We start from the raw sequence: 24,043 nt of genomic DNA, 5'->3' as shown, positions 1-24,043 counted from the left end.
ACCCATTGGTCCCGGAAGGCCAGGCGGCCCAGCTGGACCAGTGACCCCCGTTTCAATGAAGGTGTTTGACAGAAGTGGGTCCCCTGAAATCACACAAGCAGAGAAAGACCAGGGAATGGGTGTCTCTCCTTTGGAAACCAGGCTGGTTATTCAAAGTATTGATTTCTATATAGTCATACCTTGGGTTACAGATGTTTCAGGTTGTGCGTTTTCGGGTTGCGCACCACGCCAAACCTGGAAGTACCAGAACGGGTTACTTCCAGGTTTCGGTGCTTGCACTTGTGCAGAAGCGCCAAATCACGCTTTGTGCATGCGCAGAAGCGCCGAATCGTGACCCGCGCGTGCGCAGACCATCCTCTGTACCGGTTAATGCCAAAATAAGCCTCTGAGCAGTTTGCAAAGCTTTAAAATCCCTCAAAATATAAAACCTCCGCTATTATAATAGGCAGTCAAACCATCCCCTGTGAAACAGCCTTGGTAAATTGTCACCCTCCAGATGTGATCTCTTAATTCTTTATTCCAATCCTCCCTTAGTTAGCTAGTAACAAAGATTTATATATGTTGATGACCATTTTTTGTTGCTGTTGCGTAAGAACTAATCAACTGCTTCAATATCTCTGGGGGTCTCTGAGGCTGTAAAAGCTGCTGGTCCATAGATGGTGGTTAGCAAGTGTTTTATCTGGAGATATTGCCATTGAGCATTTGTAGGTAATCTGACTCTTAAGACGGAATATGTATAAAATTCATCCTCTTCATTTATCAGCTGGTCTAACGTTAATACAGTGGTACCTTGGTTTATGAACTTAATCTGTTCCGGAAGTCCTTTCTTAAACCAAAGCGTTCTTAAACCGAGGCATGCTTTCCCATAGCAGCGGGGGACTCAATTTACAAATGAAGCGGAAGCGGAACATGTTCTTATTCCAAGGCAAAGATCACAAACCAAAACACACCTACTTCTGGGTTTGCAGCGTTTTTAATCCAAGTTGTTCCTAAACTAAGCTATGCTTAAATCGAGGTACCACTGTATACCGAAATTCATCCACCTCTTCCATACGACCATTTCTTTCCTGATTTTTAAAGATGTGTTTCCCCACAAAGTCATTTTGTCGTGGGAGAAAAGGTCGAATTTATATTTTTTGGATGTGCGGTGCCACATTGTTCGAACTGATGTTATTGTTTCAATAGCATCTTGAGCATTAATGTATTAAAAACCCAAGTGCTGCCCATCTTTCTAAAGGTCCAAAGTAGCCCAATTTGGACCATGGTTTTCAGTTATGGGTCTCCAGAATTATGTACCTGACAGTAAATATGCTTAGTGATACAATTCTAAGTCTGGGATCCCAAATCCTCTAACTTTTATCCGTATTTGCATTTTTTGCGGAGATATTTCTTGGAACCGAAGAGCCCCAAAGGCATTTTCTAAACAAAGATTTAGCTGGGGCTGATGGGAGATATAGTCCCAAACATCTGGACGGTGTCAGTGTGGCCAAGGCTGCCTTAAAAGAAAACAGCAGTTCGAACAGGAGACTGCAGTAGACAGATCAAGGGGAGAGGGAATGGGCAAAACCATCCTGGACCGAGAGATTTAAGCATCTTTCACCTAACAAAAACAGACCAGGAAATGAGCAGCTAATGCAGGGGAACTTAATCAGCAAAAAGGCTGCATTCCCTTCTAGGCAACCTCTCAAGGGCCACACGCCAGTGGTGGGCGGGGCCAGAGGCAAAAGTGGGCAGGGCAACGAATGTAAATAATTTACATCATCATCAACCATTATTACGGTCCAGAGACCCAACAAATCGTTACAAAGCAATACACAATTCATACATCCTACCTCCAGGTTAAACAAGCATTTTGTTCAGAATATAGGGATCATTAGTTCTTGCAACCACCGATAAAAACTTTGCCACTGCTAATGTTCTAGTGTTTGTCTAGTCTTCCAATAGGAACCTGACATAGTGAGCCTCTGATTTGCCCGGGAAAGGTACCAGCAAGGGTAATATCAGTTCAGCCCTGGCTTGCTCATATTTTGCACAGTGCAACAAAATATGTTTTATGGAATTGATGTCTTGAGCACACGAGCGAAGTGTGTCCTGGTAGGGAACTCCTCTCAACCTGCCATCCAACACTGCAGAAGGAAAGACGTTTAGTCTGGCTTTGGTGAAAAGCCTTCAATAATTTGTCAGGTTTTTAATGTAAGATGTTAACTTAAAGACATGCCCATATTGTACTCCTACTGCCAGCAGACTACAGACTGCGTGTAATCGAGATCGCAAGTCACTGTGTGCATTTTCCCATAATCTTTGCTTTAACGTCTTTAGGGCACCTTCATAACCCAGGTAATACAGTTGGGGGGGGGGTGACAGACCAATAGAGGTGGCTTTTTTAGCCATGGTTTTCTGCCATTTGCTGTCAAATTCCTCATTGGTCAGGTGTTGGTACAAACCCTTCCCTAGATCAAACACTGAAATCCTGAGCCAATGTTTTAGGGCAGCCCACCACACTTTAGTTGAAATTGAAATAATTTAACCTTTGTACAGTAGGCAAGCTTCTACACTGCCACAGCCCTCTTAGTCCTCCACCTAGGGCAGCAAGATCCAAGTTCAAGGACACATTCCACTCAGGGCAAAGCACTCAGAGAGGGTGAGGCCAAGGCAGCATGGCCTGAGGAGAGTTCCAAGGGCCAGATAGTGAGGCCGGGAGGGCCGTATCCAGCTCACAGGCCTGAGGTTCCCTACCCCTGCGGCCAAGACACTTCCCTTGCCTGGGAGGTTACTCACTTTGATCTGGAATGGGCGATATCTTTGGTCCCACAGGAGCTGGTGGACCTGGTGGTCCAGGAGGTCCTGGAAGGCCCTTTTCTCCGGGGAAACCTCTTGCGCCGTCCCGCCCGGGGGGACCAGGAGGCCCTGGAGGCCCTGGATGAAATGGTGGGAGGGGAAAACAAAACAAAACAACACTGTTAGAATGATGTTGGATTGAGGTTGTGGTTTCTAGCTGTAAAGGTTAAAAGAATATGAAAAAAAATGGATTTTTCTAAATAGATTAAAATTTAAGGTTATTAGAAATATACATTCAGATTAATGACTAGGGTGTAAGAAGGAGGGAAAGAAATTGCTGAACGAAATAAATTTGAATTGGAATACAAAAAAGGGAGGTATGAGGAGGTCCGGGAAATAAGTTAATGAAAGACAAGTGACAAAAAGTTGGAATTGTTTTTAACTGTATTTTATTTTTGTATTTTTTCTTTTTCTTTTTTATTTTGTAATAATATGAAAATTTCAATAAATATTTATAAAAAACAAAACAAAACAAAACAAAACAACACAACGGTGAACAGCGAGACCTGAGCCAGGAAAGGTGGGTTTCTTCCAGCACCTGTGGGCAAAAGCTCAGAGTGCCACCTTTTTAGTTATTTATCACATCTATACGCTACTTTTTTCTGTCAAGGAGCTCAAGCATGGTGCACGTGGTCCCCCATTCTTCCCATTTCATCCTCACAACAACCCTGTGAGGTAGGTCAGGTTGAGACAGTGGGCAGTCCCAGGTCACACCACCCAGGGAGTTTCAGATCAGAACGGGGATTCGAACCCTGGTCTCTCACAGATTTGAGTCCGACACTATTATGCCACACTGCCTCTCATGCTGAGCATGAGGAACAGCAGAATGTGAGCTGTACAAGCTGGGATTTGCGTGGTTGTCAGAACTGTGCACGGCCACAAGTGCAGCACCAAATCCAGCTTCTGGAAAACCTCAGCTTTCATTTAAAAATGAAAACAAGTTTCGCCTCTTGTGATGCTACTCTTGAATCAGCAACTGGGCACAATTCGGCCTGCTTGATTTAACTTATCACCACATCTATCATTATCAATTATGATGATGATAAATTACAGTGGTGCCTCGCAAGACGAAATTAATTCGTTCCATGAGTTTTTTCGTCTAGCGAATTTTTCGTCTTGCGAAGCACAGTGTCGGAAAAGTTTTGGAAAAGCTTCAAAAATCACCAAAAACCTCAAAAAAGGCTACCACACCGCATTCTATGAGTTGCTCCTCGAAGTCAAGTTGCAACTGTATTAACGGTGTTAAGAAAAAGGAAACAAACTTGCAAAAAACGCAAGATGTTTTCGTCTTGCGAAGCAAGCCCATAGGGAAATTCGTCTTGCGAAGCAGCTCAAAAACCGCAAAACCCTTTCGTCTAGCGAGTTTTTCGTCTTGCGAGGCATTCGTCTTGCAGGGCACCACTGTATTGTAACATTTCCCATATGATGCCCTTTCTTTTGATGCCCCCAAACAAAGGGTTGTATAGACCCATTGAAATGCGTGCATGAACCTAAGTTAGTGGTATCCATTAACTTCAATGGGCTTACTCTGATTAGGACTAGCACTGCAGCCAACTCCCAAGTAAAATCACAGACAGGTCAGCAGTAAATGATACAAACACAAATTACGTATAATGCTGCAAAGGCCTGTGGGAAATATTGAATGAAAAGAACGTGGGCAGACAGTCCGGTTTCAATAAAGAGGAAATGCCTTAACCAGGGCGCCACCACTGAGAAGGCTCTGCTTCATGTGGCAAACTCCACGTCGTCGTTATGTTGTTAATGAGGATTGGGGTTGGCATGGATGTCCTCTGGGGGTCCCCTGCAACCGTGGGATTCTGTAGCTGTAAGACTGGGGTCTGCAGAAGAGGATGGCTGCTAAAACTGGCAACCCAGTAACAAATACCTCCTGGCAGAAATAGAATGATCCTTGTAAAACAACAATTATAATGTCTTTCGATATCTGACGAAAACAAAGAAAGAAATGCAATAATCTGGAACTGTGTGTGAAAAAATAGTAGAAATCATAATACAATGAGTCTAATCGGAAGTCAAATGTGTTTGTTTTGTTTTGTTTTTCTTTTTTCCTTTACCCCCTCCCCCCCTTCTTCTTCCTCTTTGCTTTTCTTTTTTGTGCCTCCTTTCTTGGTCTTTTTCTTTTTGATTTGTTAAGAAAGAGATAATGATATCAAAGTGTAACATGTAAACTTCAGTAAGTTAAGAGTGATGTTGTGTAATTTTTCTATTATTATTTATATATTGTTAAAATTGGTTAATTGTAATGAATTGATGTAGCAATTACGGTGGTTTTTTCCTTTGTTATTGTTGAATTCTAAATAAAGTTATTAAATAAATAAATAAATAGTCAACCCAATGCCTTTCGCTAAGTCAATAGGCCCTAGCCAGCTTTATTGAGAACTCCTGTTTGCCATGTAACCTTGGACAATATGTTGCCATGGGAACTAAATAGCTCGCGTCTGAAAAAAGGTGACACCACTCCTTCTCCTGATTGGAGCCGATCTTCTTGTTATAAGGCGCAAATGGGGAACCTGTGGCCCTTCAGATGAAACTCCAATTCTCCTCAGCCCCAGCAAGCAAGTCCAAAAGGTCAGACAATGGGAGCTGGAGTTTGACTATATCTGGGGTGCCACAGGCTTCCCCATCCCATCGCTAAGGAGTTCAGAGGCAGGTTTTTGGCTCCGAGCGGCTTGCAGCTGAAGACCGGGAGCGTGCAGAGACGGGAGCGGAGGAAGCGAAGGGGGAGACTGGATTTGGCAAAGGCAACCCCTTCCCACTCACTCCCTGCTCCCCCCCTAAAAAAAAATTTAGCTCAGGGAGGTCCAGAACAAAGAAGTGGGATTTACAGAGGAGAGTTAGGCCTAGGAGTGGGGGGTGGGGAAGAGGGTGGTGAATGGGGTCTGTGTGGGGTTGGGCTGGCTGGTTAATGTTTTAACTCCAAACGGCCAGAGGCAACTTTCTCTGGGACGCTTTCCAAACCCAATAAACATTAAGCAGACCCAGAGAGACGGCCAAGTACGACCACAGCTCCACGTGAGCTCAGATCCCCAGCCTTGCTTGCCCGGGGAGGGTGCTTCCACCCCAGCAAATCCCCCCCACAAAAAAACCCACTAGAAGAGACTTCAAGATACCCTACAACGACTGTGTTTTCCTCAGATTTCTGATCATGGAGGCAAACTTCCAAACCATCCCCTCCCCGATTTAACATTGGAGACACGCTTCACTCTCGTGTCCCCCCCCCCCAAAAAAAAGAGGTTTTAGACCAGGAGAGAGAACAAACATTCGTCCTGCAGAGGAACCCATGGCACACATCACCACATCACTGGAGTGAGAGACAGTGTGGTGCAGTGGGTAGAGCATGAGAGTACAATGTGGGAGAGACCAGGGTTCACAACCCCACTGAGGCACGTGAAGCTCACCATGGGGTGTGACCGTGGGCCAGTCACTGTCGCCTACCCTAGCCTATTTTGCAGGGTTGTTGTGAAGATTAGATGAGGAGGGGGAGAATCATGTAGGCTACCTTGAGCTCCTTGGAGGGAGAATTCAGTATGTAAATGTAGTAATATATAATTGGTGGTCTGTGGACCCCAGGGTTTGTGTGCCACCATTTACATAACAAAAACTAATGTCAAGATATCAACATTTTCAAAAGTACCGCATTTTTCGCTCTATAAGACGCACCAGACCATAAGACGCACCTAGTTTTTGGAGGAGGAAAGCAAGAAAAAAAATATTCTGAATATCAGAAGCCAGAACAACAAGACGGATCGCTGCGCAGCGAAAGCAGCAATCCCTCTTGCTGTTCTGGCTTCTGGGATAGCTGCGCAGCCTGCATTCGCTCCATAAGACGCACACACATTTTCCCTTACTTTTTAGGAGGGAAAAAGTGAGTCTTATAGAGCAAAAAATATGGTACTTAGCTAATTGTGAGCCCCTGGCCTAGTCGTTGCCGTTTCTTTGCAAGGCAAGGCAAGCTCAAAACAACTTGCAACAACCTCAGAAAGGTTTCTTTCATCATTCGCTAACAACTGCGAGATCTAAAGGAAGTTTAAACAGCCAGATAAACGGATGGGTTGATGAGAACATCTCACAGGGATCAAGAATACGATTAAACAAAACATTGCTAATGCATAAGGTTTAACAATAAAATGCATGAACCTAATCTAGAGGATGCACCCCCAGAACTAACCCAAGCAATACCCCTTAAACCCTCCAGGTGTTTTGGACTGTCAGGTGTGGGGAACCTTTGGCCTTCCAGATGTTGCTGAGATGTTGTTGACCTACATCTCCCATCAACCCCAGAAAGCATGGCCAATGGCCAAAGGTGATGATGTACAGTTCAGCAACATCTGGAGGATTTAAGGTTCCCCACACCTGAACTGGGTCTGATGGGATTTGTAGTCTGAAACATCAAACTATATCCCTCCACATGATTCATGTGGAGCCAGAGTGGTGTAGTGGTTAAGAGCGGTAGACTCGTAATCTGGTGAACTGGGTTCGCTTCCCCACTCCTCCACATGCAGCTGCTGGGTGACCTTGGGCTAGTCACACTTCTCTGAAGTCTCTCAGCCCCACTCACCTCACAGAGTGTTTGTTGTGGGGGAGGAAGGGAAAGGAGAATGTTAGCCGCTTTGAGACTCCTTAGGGTAGTGATAAAGCGGGATATCAAATCCAAACTCTTCTTCATTTCGAGCAGCAGAAAAAGGTCCCGGAGACTTGGGAGGGGGGTCTCCCCCAGGGCTGCTAGGTACTGTATTTTTCGCTCTATAAGACGCACCCAACCATAAGTCACACCTAGTTTTAGAGGGGGAGAACAGGAAAAAAAATATTCTCTCCCTCTCTGCTCGGTGCCCCTTCAGCGAAGCGGCAGGAGAAGCGGAGCCCCTTCAATTTCTTCTCCCGCAGGGAGGGAAAGCTGCGCAGCACCTCTCCAGCGAAGCGAAGCCAGGAGAGCAAGAGGGATCAGTGTGCACCGACCCCTCTTGCTCTCCTGGCTTCAGCGACAGCAACACGAAGCCTCTGGAGCACAGAGGGAGCTCCCGCTGCGCTCCAGAGGCTTCACGTTGCTTTCGCTAAAGCCATGGAGCCTGCATTCGCTGCATAAGACGCACACACATTTCCCCTTACTTTTTAGGAGGGGGGAAGTGCGTCTTATAGAGCGAAAAATACGGTAAGTTGTTTTTAGCTGGAAATGCAGAGGATTGAACCATGCAAGGAGAAGGCAGAGTTGCACCCGTTGAGCAGCGGGGGCTTACCTTGCGGTCCAGCAGGGCCTTTGACGCCAGGTACGCCTGACGGGCCACGGATGCCAATGTCTCCTTTGGGACCCACAGGGCCTGGGGGTCCCTGCGAGGCCAGCCTCCCTGAAACAAAAGGTTTGGAAAGGGAAGGGGGTAACAGTTGAGGAAGATGCGCATTCACAAGATCACAACATACAATGAAAGCACACAGCTTCCTCCAAAGAAGCTCGGGAACTGTAGTTTGTTAAGGGTGCTGGGAATTGTAGCTCTGTGGTGGGGAGAAACTACAGTTCCCAGGATTCTCTTGCTGGGAAGTTGTGTGCTTCAGATATATGGAGTGGCCATAGCTAAAAAGGGATGTGTTGAGACTGGGATTCATGGCGAATGGTGTGTCGCAGTGAGAATTTCAGTCCTTGAGAAAGAGAAAGTAAAGGGAAATGCTTGATGACGTCAGATTACAGCAGGAAAAGAAAAGATGAATGTAAAATGAACATTTCAAACAGAAACTCACAGTCTCTTTTTATCAATGGTCATCCAAGACCCTTCTTCAAGCGGCCCCTCCTCAAAATGAAAATGGGCCTTTTCCAGAAGTGGTTCCCCAATTTGTGCAACACTCTCCCCAGGGAGACTTGCCTGACACTAGTTACGTATCTTTTGGTCCCAGGCAAAAACATTCTTTTTTTTAGCCACCTATGGCCTTTCTGCATGGGCGGGATGTTTCGATGTAGTTTGTTTGCTTTTTTAAAAACAGAAGTGTCTTTCATAATTTATTTTTAATGCTGCTTTTAATGTATTTGTACGTTTTCTTTTTTCTCTTAAAATATTGTAAGTCACTTGAGTACATACCATCCCGTCCAGGTATGGTGGTCCTCAGCCTCTCTCTGGGGCCTGGAGAACCTGCTGAATACAGAGGGGGCAAGACGTTACATTACCTGGAGCTCCTACAAGCAAGGCTACCTATTTATCTACTTGCGGTACCTATTTATCTACTTGCACTGGCGTGCTTTCGAACTGCTAGGTTGGCAGGAGCTGGGACAGAGCAACGGGAGCTCACCCCGTCATGGGGATTCAAGCCGCCAACCTTCCGATCGGCAAGCCCAAGAGGCTCAGTGGTTTAGCCCACAGCGCCACCCGTGTCCCCTAAGAAGAGCTCTGCTGAATCAGGCCAATGACCCATCTCTGAGGCACCGAAAACCCTGCATAAGTCAATGTGGGTCATTCTCTGCAAAGCAGAACCGCAACCAAGGAACAACAGCAGTTGCTCACGGCGCATCATGTTCAGGGTTCAGCACACCTTTCCTGTTGGGTGTAATGAATGACAAAGCGACGAGGGAAGTCCTTGCACGTCCCTGCCAGGAAAGAACATCTCGCCATCCTTTCTGCCCATTGTCCTTTTGCAACTTGTGCAAAGAGGGGAGAGAAATATTCCATCATTAATTATTCCCGTCTTCTCCTCCCCTCTCTTCGCCCAAACCAGAAACACATGTTCTGTCAGAGCGAGGGAAGGACCACTAAACCTTTCCAGCTGCAGAGAGCTCCAGCCAAAGCCAGGAAGCTTCGCCAGGCCCCGGGACAGTCCCCGTCAGCCAGCTGCTTTCAATTTTGGCCCCCACGCCTGGTGTGCTTCTCACCAGCCCCGATGCAATGCTGGCAGCAGACTTCGGAGGAAGGAGATGGCGGGTGGTAGGAGGAGAGGGAAGAGAAGAGGCTGGAGCTGATAATCAGAAGCAAAACTCCACTGTCCCTGCTTCAATCCTGGAGAAGGCAGGGCCAGTCTTAGGATGCTGCTGCCCAGTTTGTGAAAACTTCAGCCAGTTTTGCCACCCAGCCCAAACCAAATTGCTGCAGGTCAGTTACGATTCCACAGAAAATCCACGAGGAATTCTGCTTTCAAAGAATCTCAGCTTCCCCCACACTGTCCTAATTTAAAAAGTACTGTTTTGGGGGGACAGGGGATGGGCTGATGTGGAGGACTCCCTGGTCCTGAATGGGGTAACTGTGCCCCTGAAGGACCATGTGCGCGGTCTGGGAGTCATTTTGGACTCACAGCTGTCCATGGAGGCGCCGGTCAATTCTGTATCCAGGGCAGCTGTCTACCAGCTCCATCTGGTACGCAGGCTGAGACCCTACCAGCCCGCAGACTGTCTCACCAGAGTGGTGCATGCTCTAGTTATCTCCCGCTTGGACTACTACAATGCACTCTACGTGGGGCTACCTTTGAAGGTGACTAACTACAACTAATCCAGAATGCAGCAGCTAGACTGGTGACTGGAGGCGGCCGCCGAGACCACATAACACCGGTCTTGAGAGACCTACATTGGCTCCCAGTACATTTCCGAACACAATTCAAAGTGTTGGTGTTGACCTTTAAAGCCCTAAACAGCCTCGGCCCAGTATACCTGAAGGAGCGTCTCCACCCCCATCGTTCTGCCCGGACACTGAGGTCCAGCGCCGAGGGCCTTCTGGTGGTTTCCTCCCTGCAAGAAGCAAGGTTACAGGGAACCAGGCAGAGGGCCTTCTCAGTAGTGGCGCCCGCCCTGTGGAACACCCTCCCATCAGATGTCAAAGAGATAAACAACTACCTGACATTCAGAAGACATCTTAAGGCAGCCCTGTTTAGGGAAGTTTTTAATGTATGACATATTAGTGTATTTTTGGTCTTTGTGGAAGCCGCCCAGAGTGGCTGGGGAAACCCAGCCAGATGGGCGGGGTACAAATAATATATTATTATTATTATTATTATTATTATTATTATTATTATTATTATTAAAATAAAAATCCAATGCATCGTTTAGTGGTTAAGAGTGTCAGCCTAGAATCCAGGAGACCAGGGTTGAAAACCCCACTCGGCTATGAAGCTCACACTAGGGTGACCTTGGGGGTCAGCCCCTGCCTCTCAACCCAACCTACCTCACAGGGTTGTTGTGGGGATTAATTGGGAGGACAGAGGGAAGAACTGTGCACACCATTTTGAGCTCCCCGGAGGAAAAGGTGGAATATGAATGCAATAAATAAAATAAATAACACGTGCTTGAAAAGGCAACATGTGACCCCTTTGCTAAAAGCCAATGCATGGTGTCTTTGCAGAGGCAAAGTAGCCTCCAGACTTTGGTCACCTCCAGACTGTCAAGTAATTTGCAGGAGTGATGGAAGTGCATCCCAGAAATTTTGGTGTGCGCTATTGAAGTGCTTCATCCCCCTGGCAGTGCTGGAGTCAAAAAGGGCAGCCTCCCCTTTTTCTCTCCTCTTTTCTGCCACACCCCTTTGTCTCCTCCTCTCTCTTCCCACTCCCTTTTGTTATGTACTGAAGTTTTCACCCTGGGCCAGCAGGGGGATACTGTAGACAGTTTTCACTCAGGTCCACATATGCAAATAAGGGATTGAAAGTGATGTTCAGTGATTGGATAGTTACAGAAAATGGTTACTGTTGCGTTGTAGTGCAGCTCTATATAAGCAGGCTGGCTGAACCCTTCAGTTCAGTTCTGCTCTGGCCTGTGAATACCTTTTCTCTCTCATCTCTTCTCTTCTCCTGCATCCCTTTCCTGCCTGCTTCCTACGCACATGAAATGAGGCCAAGCAGGCAATTGGGTTGCTCACCCCTCTTGAAAGAAAATGGTCATTTTCGGGCATTGTTAAATGTCAGGGACAGTTGCCTTGAACTAGTGAGGGCCTGTAGGCAAGGACCTGGCTTCAACTGATCCACTTCAGATCATTCAGGGAAGAAGAAGCAAAGGGTAAAAGGATACTCCCTCAGACTTTCCTCGAGTTTAGGCTCCATGCACACATACACATCCTCTCCGAGCAAACTGGCTTCTTGCTCCATCTTGCTTTTATTTATTAAAACATTTGCTAACAGTGTGACTAACCACCATCAAAACAAGCCCAAAACTCAGGTCCCAGAAAAGGACAGACAAGGGAAACAAAGAAGCTGAGGCTTCTCGATGGCCACCCACACAAAATGCACACCTACAGTGTCATCTGTTAGCACATCCAGACAGCAGCGTCTTAACCTGGCACCAAAATGGTACCTGATGGGACTGGTAGAGTGGAAAGAAGGGAGGCTAACAGCAGGGGGCGATGGAGATTATATCTATATTGGACTAGACCAGAGGGATGTGGATGCCGCTGTGGGTTAAACCACAGAGCCTAGGACTTGCTGATCAGAAGGTCAGCGGTTTGAATCCCCGTGACGAGGTGAGCTCCCATTGCTCGGTCCCAGCTCCTGCCAACCTAGCAGTTCGAAAGCACGTCAAAGTGCAAGTAGATAAATAGGTACCGCTCCGGCGGGAAGGTAAACGGCGTTTCCGTGCACTGCTGTGGTTCGCCAGAAGCGGCTTAGTCATGCTGGCCACATGACCCAGAAGCTGTATGCCGGCTCCCTCGGCCAATAAAGAGATGAGTGCCGCAACCCCAGAGTCAGCCACGACTGGACCTAATGGTCAGGGGTCCCTTTACCTTTACAGGGCAACCACTGAGATTGAGCTGGAGGTTCATCACAGATTGGCTGGACACAGAGGATGGGTGGTCAGAGGGGGGAGAAGGAGCAGAATGGGAAGAGGATCTGCCAGAAGCTAAAAAGGTTACAGGGTTTAGTGAGCTGGGAGTGTCTACGGCAGAGAGAAGTCCAGAATCAGAGGCAGATGTTGAAGCAGGAGGGGAGGGGAGCTAAGAGGCAGAGACAAATCAGGCTATTGTCTCCCCCTCCTGCTGTGACAATCCCCATTCCCCCTGGTCTCCCAGAACCAGAAGAGGTATGTTGAGGGAGGAGCAGAGACAAGCACGTTGGCAGTGTCTCAGATTGCTTGGGAAGGACCTGGGGATGGAGGAGATTTAGGCAACTGTGGGAAGGCAGGGACCTTCAGCCTCCACAACTGCCTACCCAGAAGAGTTGCTGTGCTGATTAGGCTTCACTCCCTGGAGCAGGTCTTGTTTCGTCTAATGAAGAGTTTACTCCATGTGATTTAGTGCTGGCTCGTTCCCTGGCAGGGAGGAAGCCGCTAGGCAGGGCCACCCCCTGGACTGCTTGTATGTAAGAAGGCAGGCAGGTGAGAGCTAGCCGAGGCCAGACTGAGGTTCATGGGGCATTGGCCCATCAGCCCAAAGAGGAAGCTCCCACTCCTTGCCAGAGTCTCAAGGCATGAAGGAAGTGCGGGAGCTAACCAGGCAAGGAATTCACAGGCGGGGCCACCACTGAAAAGGCCTCGTCTCCTGTGCCCACCCTGCCACACCCCAGATGACCAACGAAGATCCACTGCCTCCCTCCCGCTTACCTTTTGCGCTTTCATCCCCAGGGCTCCCCTGAGCAGCCAGAGAGCCCCACAGGGCCACGGAATCAGGAGAGTCGCCTCCCTTAGGAGGAAGTCGTCTGCCGGGCACCAGAGAGTCCACAGATTCAGCCGCAGAGAGGGTCGCTACCTGAAGACAAGGGGGGACATCTCCAGCAAAGCAGGCCAAAGGTCTTCACCCCGATACATGCACAGGCAGGGAGACACACGTCCAGAAGTAGCATGGTTGGGGTTGAGTATGTGATGGTTGCGTGTTCAGATCAGTATGCTAGCTATATTGGCTACCATATGTGATCAGGGAGGCAAGAAGGCATCCTTTTCATTCCACTCTGTGTCCCCCACATGCAGAGCTGTTTCCCTTCTGATGCTGTTGGTCTTTGATGAAATTGCATATTTACCGTATTTTTCGCTCTATAACACGCACCCGACCATAACACGCACGTAGTTTTTAGAGGAGGAAAATCTGTAGGCATGCCACCCGTAGGCATTCCCTCCATAACACGCACAGACATTTCCCCTTACTTTCTAGGAGGAAAAAAGTGAGTGTTATGGTGCAAAAAATACGGTATTTATTTTTTTCATTTACATGCCACTTGATTGAACTAAGACCTCTCAGCGGTTTACAAGAAATATTATAATTACCAGTTAAGAAACAGTTAAAAACAAGGAAAAGCATCTGAAAAAAATAATTAACGCCGAACAACATTAACATTCATATGTTTGGAAAGGCTTGCCTAAATGAAAACAAAATAAGCAGACTTCCGGGTTGGCGCCTCTGGCAATGGCGGATTTCCTCCGATCGGGAGGAACCCGCTCCGTGGAAAACAGGGTCTGAACCGCCACGGCGAGGCGGAGACCCATCAAAAACCACAGGCGGGAGAAGCCTGTGGACGTGGGATTCGGCTGGCACCTTTACGCCCCCTCCACTCGCGGGGAAACCCGGTTTTGGGGATCCGGAGCGACGTGGGGTGAGTGGCGCGGTGCTTTGAATCGACTGCTTCTTTCATGGAGTGAAGCCGCATTGCTGTTGCCGGAGAGCGCTGACTTTTTCCTGTGGACAATTGGATTTCAAACAACTGCCCGTGAGTAGAACGGAAAATTGGACTGTGAAATTTCTTAATTAGGCACCGAAAGCAGAAGGTCTAAACAGGAAGTCCGCCTTCCACTTTTGTAGATAGATTGAAGCAAAGACACGGCAAGCTAGAGTTCAGAAAGTCGTTTGTAAAGGACTAATTTTTCATCATTTAAAATTACTGAACCCCCCTTGGAAGCAGGAGAAGAGGGGGGGAACCTTTTTTAGACTGTTTAAACCTGCAGAAGAGAGAGTAAAGAAAGGTAATTTTCCACCGTCTTGAACCTGAGAGCGGGGTGTCAAGACAGACGTTTTGGAGAAGCCCATTGACTACGGACAAACGTCTTTGACAGATAGTTAAAAGAACAGAAACATATTGATTCCATTGTTCCCTTTCGCTTTTAAAAGGAACAAAATATTGACAAAATATCCGAAAAAGGAAAACTTTGTTGCTAAATCTGCCTTTAAAAAAAAAAGGAAAAAAAGATGGATACAAATAGAAATTGTTTCCCCTAGAGGGAGCTTGTGAAACTGTTATTAAAGTTGAACTGGGGAGTTTTGCAGCTGTAAAAGATTAAGATCGTGGGACCAGACTTCGACCTTGAACAAGAATGTGCTCAGAGGCTCTGGTGCTTGCCTTTTGCAAGACAAGTGCTTTATTGGAACAGTTACATGAGAAAATGGATTTGATGACAGTTGCGATAGGAAATTTTGGACAGGCAGTGGGTACCTATATAGAACCCACTCAGGAATTAACCCAGGAACGTGCTTTGACAGATGAGATGAGGGAGGAGGCTGTTGCTGGACCTCGGGTGGCAGAGATGGAGGGAGCTGTGGCCCAGCAGGAACATGAGTCGTTGGATTTGATGAATGAACCTGGAAAAAGTCAGATTTGGAGAGACGGAGATCTGCTTGGTTTGGAGATGGGGGGCTGGATGGACCCCCCTATGCAGAGATGTTTTGATTTTCCAAGTCTGGCTTTAGGCCGGGGGGAGCTCGGAGTTGTGGGGGCCCCTAATTTTGGAGGGGCCTTGAAACATGCTTTTAAATACCACATGGATTTTAGTGTTGACTATGGAAAAGGGGCTGACTTGTCAAGAAGGGACAAAAATATTGTCAAGTTGGAGTCTCCCAGAGTGAAAGGAGCAGAAGACAAAGTAAAGTACAGGTATAAACATGAAGAAGACCTGCGGAAGGGACATGGAAAAGACTTAAGAGCCTCGGATATAAGGTCACCAGGTTGATGGACTAGATGGATGGAAAGGACTGACAAAACCCGAGACCAGGAGAAGAGACGATGGATGAAGATTGGAACAAAGTTTTAAAAATTTAATTAGAAAAGTATTACAAAATTAATGAGTATCAGAAAAATGTTGGAATGAAATTAATTGGCTTTAGCAGAAATGTTAAAAAGAATTATGTAAGAATATGTTATGGTTAAAAGAATTCGGTATAAATAAGATTTAAGTTTTAAGTTTTAAGGTTTTTTATGGTAAGATAAGGTTAAAATAGATCAAGGTAATTTAATGACAGAATATTGTGAAAGATGGAAAGGATTTGCTGAGATAATTTACAACTAGAATACAAAAAAGGGAGGTGTGAGGAGGTCGATGAAATAAGTTAATGAAAGTTAAGGATTTGGGAATATTGGATTTGTTTTTAAATTTGTTGTATATTTTTGTTTTTGATTGTGTTGCATTGTGTGTTTTGTTTTTGATTTTGGTTTTTATTGATTTGTATTGTTTAATTGTTATTTTTATCTATTCTTTTCTTTCTTTTTCTCTCTTTCTTATTTTTCCTTCTTTTTTCTTTGTAACTTTAAAATTCTCAATAAATATCTTTAAAAAAACAAACAAAAAACAAAATAAGCAGGCACCGGGAGGAAAAAAATACAATGAAGGCGTCTGTCTGATATCAACAGGCAGGGAGTTGCAAATCTGCCACACTGAAATAATGATTTCTGACAAGGCTGGAGAGGTGGAGGAGAGGTATTGGATAAAGCAGCCCAGCTGAGACCCACCCCAACCCCACTGCCCCTTCAAGAGTATATAAAATTATATTGAAAGAGACTGACCTTTGCTTCTAAGAAGTTGACCCTCTCCAGCAGTTCTGAGAATTTGCTGCAGTTTAAACAACCTGGGGAATCAGGTGAGACAGGGAGAAGTTAAAATGGGCAGCTAACATTTATTTATTTTTTGGCCTGGAGGCTACATTCGTCCTTGCCATTCTCTAAGGACCACATGCCATCACCCCACTCTCACACACCCCTGCATCTCCAAGTAAGACTGGCAAACATCCTCTCTCTGAAACCCTGGAAAGCCACTGCCAGTCAGTGTAGGAAATGCTAAGCTAGATGGACCAATGGTCTGACTGGGTAAAAGGCGGCTTCATATGCTCCTGTTTAATCCAACCCTTTATACATCAGAAGGAATCTTAACTTGTTTCTAAGGGGAAGGGCCATAGCTCAGGTGCTTTGCATCCAGAAGGTCTTGGGCTCATTCCCCAAAGGCATCTCCAGCTAGACATGGGAGAGACCCCTTCCTGAAACCCTGGAAAGCCACTGCCGGTCAGTGTAGGGCAACACTGAGCTTGATGGACCAATGGGTCTGCTGCCTATGTTCCAGAAGGTACAGGAACTGGTTTTGTGAGCAGAAGGTCCCAAGTTCAACCCCAGCATCTCCAGGTAGGGCTTGGAGGGACCGGTGGGTGTTGTGGTGCAAAGTCTCTTCTATACCCAATAGGTCCCTGCAGAAAGTTTCTGCTGCTGGTTCCAAAGATCTCAGAAGCCTGACGCACAGTATCTCTGACCAGGGTTTGTAAGCGTGGCTGCTCCTGTAGCCTCCCTGTTGAGATACAACCGGCACCAACTGCCTGTGCTTTCCAGAAACAACTGAAGACGTTTTGTTTTTATTATGTATTTTTTGTGTTTTTTGTGTTGTGATTTTATGTTGTGAACTGCCCTGAGATCTATCGGTATAGTACAGTATACAATTTATTATGATTACTATTATGATTACCATTATTATTATTATTATTATTATTATTATTATTATTATTATTACAGTCATACCTTGGAAGTCAAATGGAATCCGTTCTGGAAGTCTGTTCAACTTCCAAAATGTTCGGAAACCAAGACATGTCTTCCGATTGACTGCAGGAAGCTCCTGCAGCCAATCAGAAACCACGGAAGTCGTGTCGGAAGTTCAGGTTCTAAAGAATGTTCACAAACCAGAACACTCACTTCTGGGTTTGTGGCGTTCAGGAGGCAAAATGTTCGCGTCGCAAGGCATTCGACTTCCGGGGTACGACTGTATTAATGCTTTCCCAGCTGGATAAATGGGTCTTTCTGCCAGGTGTCTATTTTGTATTGTTTAAGTTTTGTCTTAAATATAGAGGCTGTTCTTTTGTGCTTTCCGCTGTTTTCTGCTGTTTTTTTCACATGTTGCCTTGAGGCCATTGTGTGGAAGATGATTATTATTGATGATGATGATATCTGAGTGGGCACCAGGTTGGGGAAGGCAAATTCACACTACTGCGAAAGCAGTGCCAGAGGGACATCCAGGAATTTCTCAGCCTGCAAAGGGCTGCCAGCGCTCTGCCAAGCCAGCTCAGCCAATTCCCACACTGGGCAGATTAGTGCTTTGCATTGTAGAACCAATTCTATTAGCTCCCTGGTGAGGTGCTGCAGCCATGACAAATATCCCTGCTGTCCGTATTGGAGGGGAGTGGAAAAAGAAGTATTTTTCACTCATCGCTAAGATCCAACTAATGGGAATCAGAACTGCGCACACACAGAGAGAGACACAGAGGCTGCTTTGAAACATGGCTTTGGAACAAACAAGCAAATAAGAGTTGAAAGCCATGAAAGAGATCTCAAATGCTCTACACCCAACACAGACCCAGTGCCGGCATAATGGTTAGAGTGTCGGACTAGCAGCTAGGAGGTAAAGGTAAAGGGTAAAGGGATCCATGACTGTTAGGTCCAGTCGTGCACGACTCTGGGGTTGCAGCACTCATCTCGCTTTATTGGCCGAGGGAGCCAGCGTACAGCTTCCAGGTCATGTGCCCAGCATGACTAAGCCGCTTCTGGCGAACCAGAGCAGCGCACGGAAATGCCGTTTACCTTCCCGCCAGAGCGGTACCTATTTATCTACTTGCACTTTGATGTGCTTTCGAACTGCTAGGTTGGCAGGAGCAGGGACCGAGCAATGGGAGCTCACCCCGCCGCGGGGATTCAAACCGCCAACCTTCTGATGGGCAAGCCCTAGGCTCTGTGGTTTAACCCACAGCGCCAACCTGGTAGGAGCTGGGAGACTGGGGTTCAAATCACCCGCTCGGCCATGAAGCTCACTGTGGGCTCTCAGGCCAGTCGCTGCCTCTCAGCCTAACCTCCCTCGCACGGTTGTTGTGGGGACTGAATAAGGGGAGAACAATGTACACCCTGCCGGCAGCTCAAGTCAAAGGTGTGCTAGGATCTGCCATTTCTGCTGTCTGCCCAAAATGCCAAGAGCGAAGGGGAGGAAAGCAATGGTGCAGTTTGGGTAGGACAACATACACCAGCCCAAGGGCAAGGGCGCTCTGCTTAGAGACCCTTGGGGAGGGTCTCCTGGAGGAAAAAGCTCTCGGCGACTACTAGGCACAACGGCTATGCTGTGCCTCCACGGTAGGAGGCAGTGATGCTTCTGAATAAAGGTAAAGGTAAAGGGACCCCTAACCATTAGGTCCAGTCGTGGCCGACTCTGGGGTTGCGGCGCTCGCTTTATTGGCCAAGGAATCCGGCGTACAGCTTCCGGGTCATGTGGCCAGCATGACTAAGCCGCTTCTGGCGAACCAGAGCAGCGCATGGAAACACTGTTTACCTTCCTGCCAGAACAGTACCTATTTATCTACTTGCACTTTGATGTGCTTTGAACTGCTAGGTGGGCAGGAGCAGGGACCGAGCAACGGGAGCTCACTCCGTCGCAGGGATTCAAACCGCCAACCTTCTGATCGGCAAGTCCTAGGCTCTGTGGTTTAACTCACAGCACCACCTGCGTCCCGGTGCTTCTGAATACCGGTTGCTAAAAGCCACAGGAGGGAAGAGGGTTGCTCTAGGGCTTGGGTGCTGCTTGATGGTTTCCCATTGAGGCGGCCGCCACGAGCACAGGATGCCGAGCCAATGGCCTGACTCCGCAAGGCTCGTCTTAGGTCCTCAACCCTCACCAGAATAAGCTGCAGGCCGGGCTGGCAGTCTGCGCAAAGGGGCAGCCCCATGAGCAGCGTCCTGAGGATCCTGGTAGCCAGCAGTCTCTGAAAAGGAAGAAAAAGATGGGGGAGAATTGTTTAGAATTGAGAGCCAGTGTGGTGTAGTGGTTAAGAGCAGTGGACTCGTAATCTGGTGAACCGGGTTTGCGTCTCCGCTCCTCCACATGCAGCTGCTGGGTGACCTTGGGCCAGTCACACTTCTCTGAAGTCTCTCAGCCCCACTCACCTCACAGAGTGTTTGTTGTGGGGGAGGAAGGGAAAGGAGAATGTTAGCCGCTTTGAGACTCCTTCGGGTAGTGAAATAGCGGGGTATCAAATCCAAACTCTTCTCTTCTTTAGGGTTGTGGCAGGGAACCTATTTCAGCCCGAGGGCAGATCGGAGCTCACCCAAACTTAAGCACACTTAAAAAATACACACGCCATGTCGTTGAGTCGTTTGACCCTAAGCTAGGCACTGTTCCTCCCACATTCCCACCATGCATTTAAACAATTGTGGCTTTTGCCAAAGAAACCCGGGAGCTGTTGTTAAGGGCGGTGGGAGTAGTCTGGAGGCTACAAGTTCCTCCCCCAGAGCTATAGTTCCCAGATCTCTGCTTAACCATTCTGGGAATTGTAGTTCTGTGCATAGCTGTCAACATTTCTTTTTTATGGGAAATTCCCTTATTCCGTTTAGGATTCCTCGCAAGAAAAGGGAAAAGTTGACATCTATGGTTCTGTTAGCGGAGCAGGAGTCTCCGATCAACTCTCAGCACCCTTAACATGCTACAGTTCCCAGAATCCTTTGAGGGAAGCCACAGCTGTTTAAGGAGGTATCCTGGTGCTTTAAATATCGTGTGGGCAGAATTATAGGAACAGAACTACCCAAACTGAATAGAAAATTATTCATGTATGTAACTACGGCAGCAAGAATGTTACTTGCCCAAAAATGGAAAGAAGAAGAAGTCCAAACGAAAGAAGTACAAAAAACTTACAGAATATGCTGAAATGGCAAAACTTACTGGAAAAATAAGAAATCAAGATAGCAAACTTTTTATAAAAGCATGGGAATGGTTTAGTAAATATTTACCAACAAAACAAACAAACTGTAAACAGATAAGAACATTGGCAGGATTATTTTAATAACCTGCAGTTTTATAAGAGTATATATATTAAAGCAGATGAATAAATGAGTAAGTTAAGTTAATTTGGAATACGCAGAAAATATATACAAAAAATAATTTAAGGAAGCGCAGAAAGGGGGGGAACAAGTCGCACTTCGAAATGTTAAAACGATGGTAAAATTATTGAAAAGTATAAAATTGAAAATCATAAACAAAAATGAAACATAAGTAAATAAATAAATACAGTGTGGATGTAGCCATAGGGCTGTCGCATGCCACTATCAGAGACAGTTCATAGCGCAATCCTAACCACAGTTGCTCAGACGTAAGCCCTGTTGGATTCAGTGGGGCTTATTCCGAGGAAGGTGGGGTTAGAGCAGCAGCTGTATGGCTCTCTGAATGAGGTTCCTGTTGGCATGGGGAGTCACTGAGGAAATCCGCTGTCTGAATCACTTGGAACTGCAGTTGGCTTCCTCCAGATGGAGGTCTGTCTCCTACTCGGGTCCGGAGGGCTGGCTTCCCATGCTGGGATGGGGTGGGAAAGAGACAAGATTGCCCAAGACTGCCGTCTGGTTCATCTCTCTTGAGCCAAGCTTGTATCCCCAACTCTGCTAGGTAACAAAGCCTTTTTGCCGTTTGAGATCCCCAGGAGGAAAAGAATTCCTAGGGTGGTTTCCGTGGAGTTAGCCCGGCCAGGGAATGTGGAAATTTCCCCAAACCCTGATCACACAGTGGAAGGTAAAAGGTAAAGGACTCCTGGATGGTTAAGTCCAGTCAAAGGCGACTATGGGGTGATCATCTCGCTTTCAGGCCGAGGGAGCCGGCGTTTGTCCACAGACAGCTTTCCAGGTCATGTGGCCAGCAGGACTAAACCGCTTCTGGCGCAATGGGACACCATGATGGAAACCATAGCGCAAGAAATGCCGTTTACCTTCCCGCAGCAGTGGTACCTCTTTATCTACTTGCACTGGCGTGCTTTCAAACTGCTAGGTAGGCAGGAGGTGGGGCAGAGCAACGGGAGCTCACCCCGTCGCAGGGATTCGAACTGCCAAACTTTTGATTGGCAAGCCCAATGGGTGCAGTGGTTTAGACCACAGCGCGGCCCGCCACAGTAGAAGGGCTGTTGCTTAGGGGCAGAGCTGCTGCCAGTCAGTGCAGATAGCACTGAACGACATTGGTCAATGGAGACAGGTTGTAACTCTGTGGTAGAGCATCTGCTTTGCAGGCAGAAAGTCTCCAGTTGAATCGCAGGTACCTCCAGGTATCACTGGCAATGTCCCTGGAGAGCTACTGCCAGTCAGTGTAGACAGCACTGATGGGCCCATAGTCTGATTTGGTACAAGGCTGCTTCTTATGTTCCTATTTAATGCAACCCTTTATTTACAATGCTGAGGACTAGAAACTTAACCTTTTTTAAGGGGAAGGGCCATAGCTCAGAGGAAGAGCACCTGCTTTGCATGCCTCGAGAAGAGCCATGTAGTTGGAAATGAAGCATCAGATCAGATGGGTCTTGGGAGTCAAGTCACCAGAGATCTTTTCATTCTGTCCATAGCTACTATTTTTTTTAATAAAAATAAACACTTGTTGGTCGCTTAATACAAAAGTGTGGCGGCCGCCTCTAAGCAACTTATGGAATAATTAAGAGCTAAAGGCATAGCATAAAGGAAACAGCAGGACTTAAGCATACTGCCTCCAACAGTGGATAGTATGGAACACATCAATAAGGGTTAGTAGCTGTGGACAGCCTTATTCTATAGTTTTTTTATTGTACAGGCAACCAACCCCCTGTTTATGCACCTTCAATATCTGCATAAAGATGTCACTGAAATGCCACCAAAATGGCGTAACAGGGGTTTTGAAGGGTTTTTCAATGGGTTTCAATTATATGCAATTTCACATAACCGCTGCATAAATGGGGGGCCACCTGTAATGGAAGCCGAACGGTGGAAGGGCACCGGTGGCAGGAGGCCTCATTAGGGAAAGCACGCCTCAGTTTAAGAATGGCTTTGGTTTAAGAACAGACTTCCAGAACGGATTAAGTTTGTAAACCGAGGTACCACTGTGTGTGTGTGTGTGTGTGTGTGTGTGCGCGCGCGCGCGCGCGTGCTGGCTGGTTGGTTAGTTTTAATTCTACTAATGTTTAACTGATTTTTAATGACACCCCCCCTTGCCCATTTTTAGCTGTTCTTATTTTATCTGTAAACCGCCTTGAGTCCCTGTCAGGGAAAAAGGCAGGGTGGGGATAGGAAAATTGGCTTCCAGGTGGAAAAATCAAAACTAGAGACTGAACTGTTAGAACCCAATACTAAGAATTTATCAAGAATGTATAACTTGCTGCTGAAATGGAATACACAGGAGGAAACAGTTAAATCGGCTATGATTAAGTGGGCACAGGATATTGGTCATAACATTATGTCTGCTGACTGGGAATGGTTATGGAACACCGGTATTAAATTTACGGCATGTAATGCCTTAAAGGAAAACATTATGAAAATGGTTTATAGGTGGTACATGACCCCAGTCAAGCTGGCAAAAATTTATCATTTGCCCGATAACAAGTGTTGGAAATGTAAAGAGACTGAAGGTACCTTCTATCACCTTTGGTGGACATGCCCGAAGATTAAGGCTTTCTGGGAAATGATTTATAATGAAATGAAAAAGGTACTTAAATGTACTTTCCCTAAAAAACCAGAGGCCTTTCTCTTGGGTATTGTCGGCCAACTGGTGTCAAAGAGGGATAGAACTTTCTTTATGTATGCTACAACAGCAGCAAGAATACTCATCGCAAAGTATTGGAAGACACAAGATCTACCTACTCTGGAAGAATGGCAGATGAAAGTGATGGACTATATGACACTGGCCGAGATGACAGGCAGAATCCGTGATCAAGGAAAAGAGACGGCGGAAGAAGAATGGAGAAAATTTAAGAGATACCTGAAGGACTATTATAAACTTGATGAATGTTAGAATGTTGAGGTTTGCAGGAAGAAAAAGGGATACAGTGACATAAGAACAGACTATAGAAAAGATTAAGATGACAGAGGTTGGAAAGGAATTTTTAGAAGTTGCTAAAAAATTATGGACATTGGAATGCAGAAAGGGGGGGTATGGGGGAGTCTCGGAAAAGAGGTTTATGAAAAAATGCTACGAAATTATACGTGTTTGTATGTCTTTTTAGGTGTTTGTTTGTCTTTAAAAAATTTTGTAAAACCAATAAAAATTTTATAAAAAAAAAGGCAGGGTGGGGATGAACATAGCAATAATAAT

At 46.5% G+C, this 24,043-nt stretch overlaps 1 protein-coding gene across 5 annotated transcripts in view; it reads right to left on the bottom strand.

Annotated features, from left to right (window-relative positions):
* The window catches only part of EMID1 (EMI domain containing 1), a 71,740-nt gene that overhangs the window by 21,252 nt on the left and 26,445 nt on the right, over positions 1–24,043 (bottom strand). For 4 of the 5 annotated variants that reach the window (XR_014002957.1, XM_081174985.1, XM_081174982.1 and 1 more), the window contains exons 4-10: positions 19,635–19,721; positions 16,507–16,568; positions 13,346–13,490; positions 8,922–8,975; positions 8,091–8,198; positions 2,779–2,916; positions 3–83 (exon numbers count right to left, since the gene is read on the bottom strand). Coding sequence is in view for 4 of the 5 variants with exons in the window: in XM_081174985.1 (XP_081031111.1) it covers positions 3–83; positions 2,779–2,916; positions 8,091–8,198; positions 8,922–8,975; positions 13,346–13,490; positions 16,507–16,568; positions 19,635–19,721 (675 nt within the window). In the remaining variant the exon portion in view is untranslated. The remainder of the gene's footprint in view (positions 1–2; positions 84–2,778; positions 2,917–8,090; positions 8,199–8,921; positions 8,976–13,345; positions 13,491–16,506; positions 16,569–19,634; positions 19,722–24,043) is intronic. The other variant, XM_081174983.1, reaches the window with a different exon arrangement.

This window comes from Podarcis bocagei (assembly GCF_964188305.1).
Source record: "Podarcis bocagei genome assembly, chromosome: 16".
Classification (NCBI taxonomy): domain Eukaryota; kingdom Metazoa; phylum Chordata; class Lepidosauria; order Squamata; family Lacertidae; genus Podarcis; species Podarcis bocagei.
The sequence above is the reverse complement of the archived record's forward strand: the minus strand, read 5'-3'. Positions and strand labels throughout refer to the sequence as shown.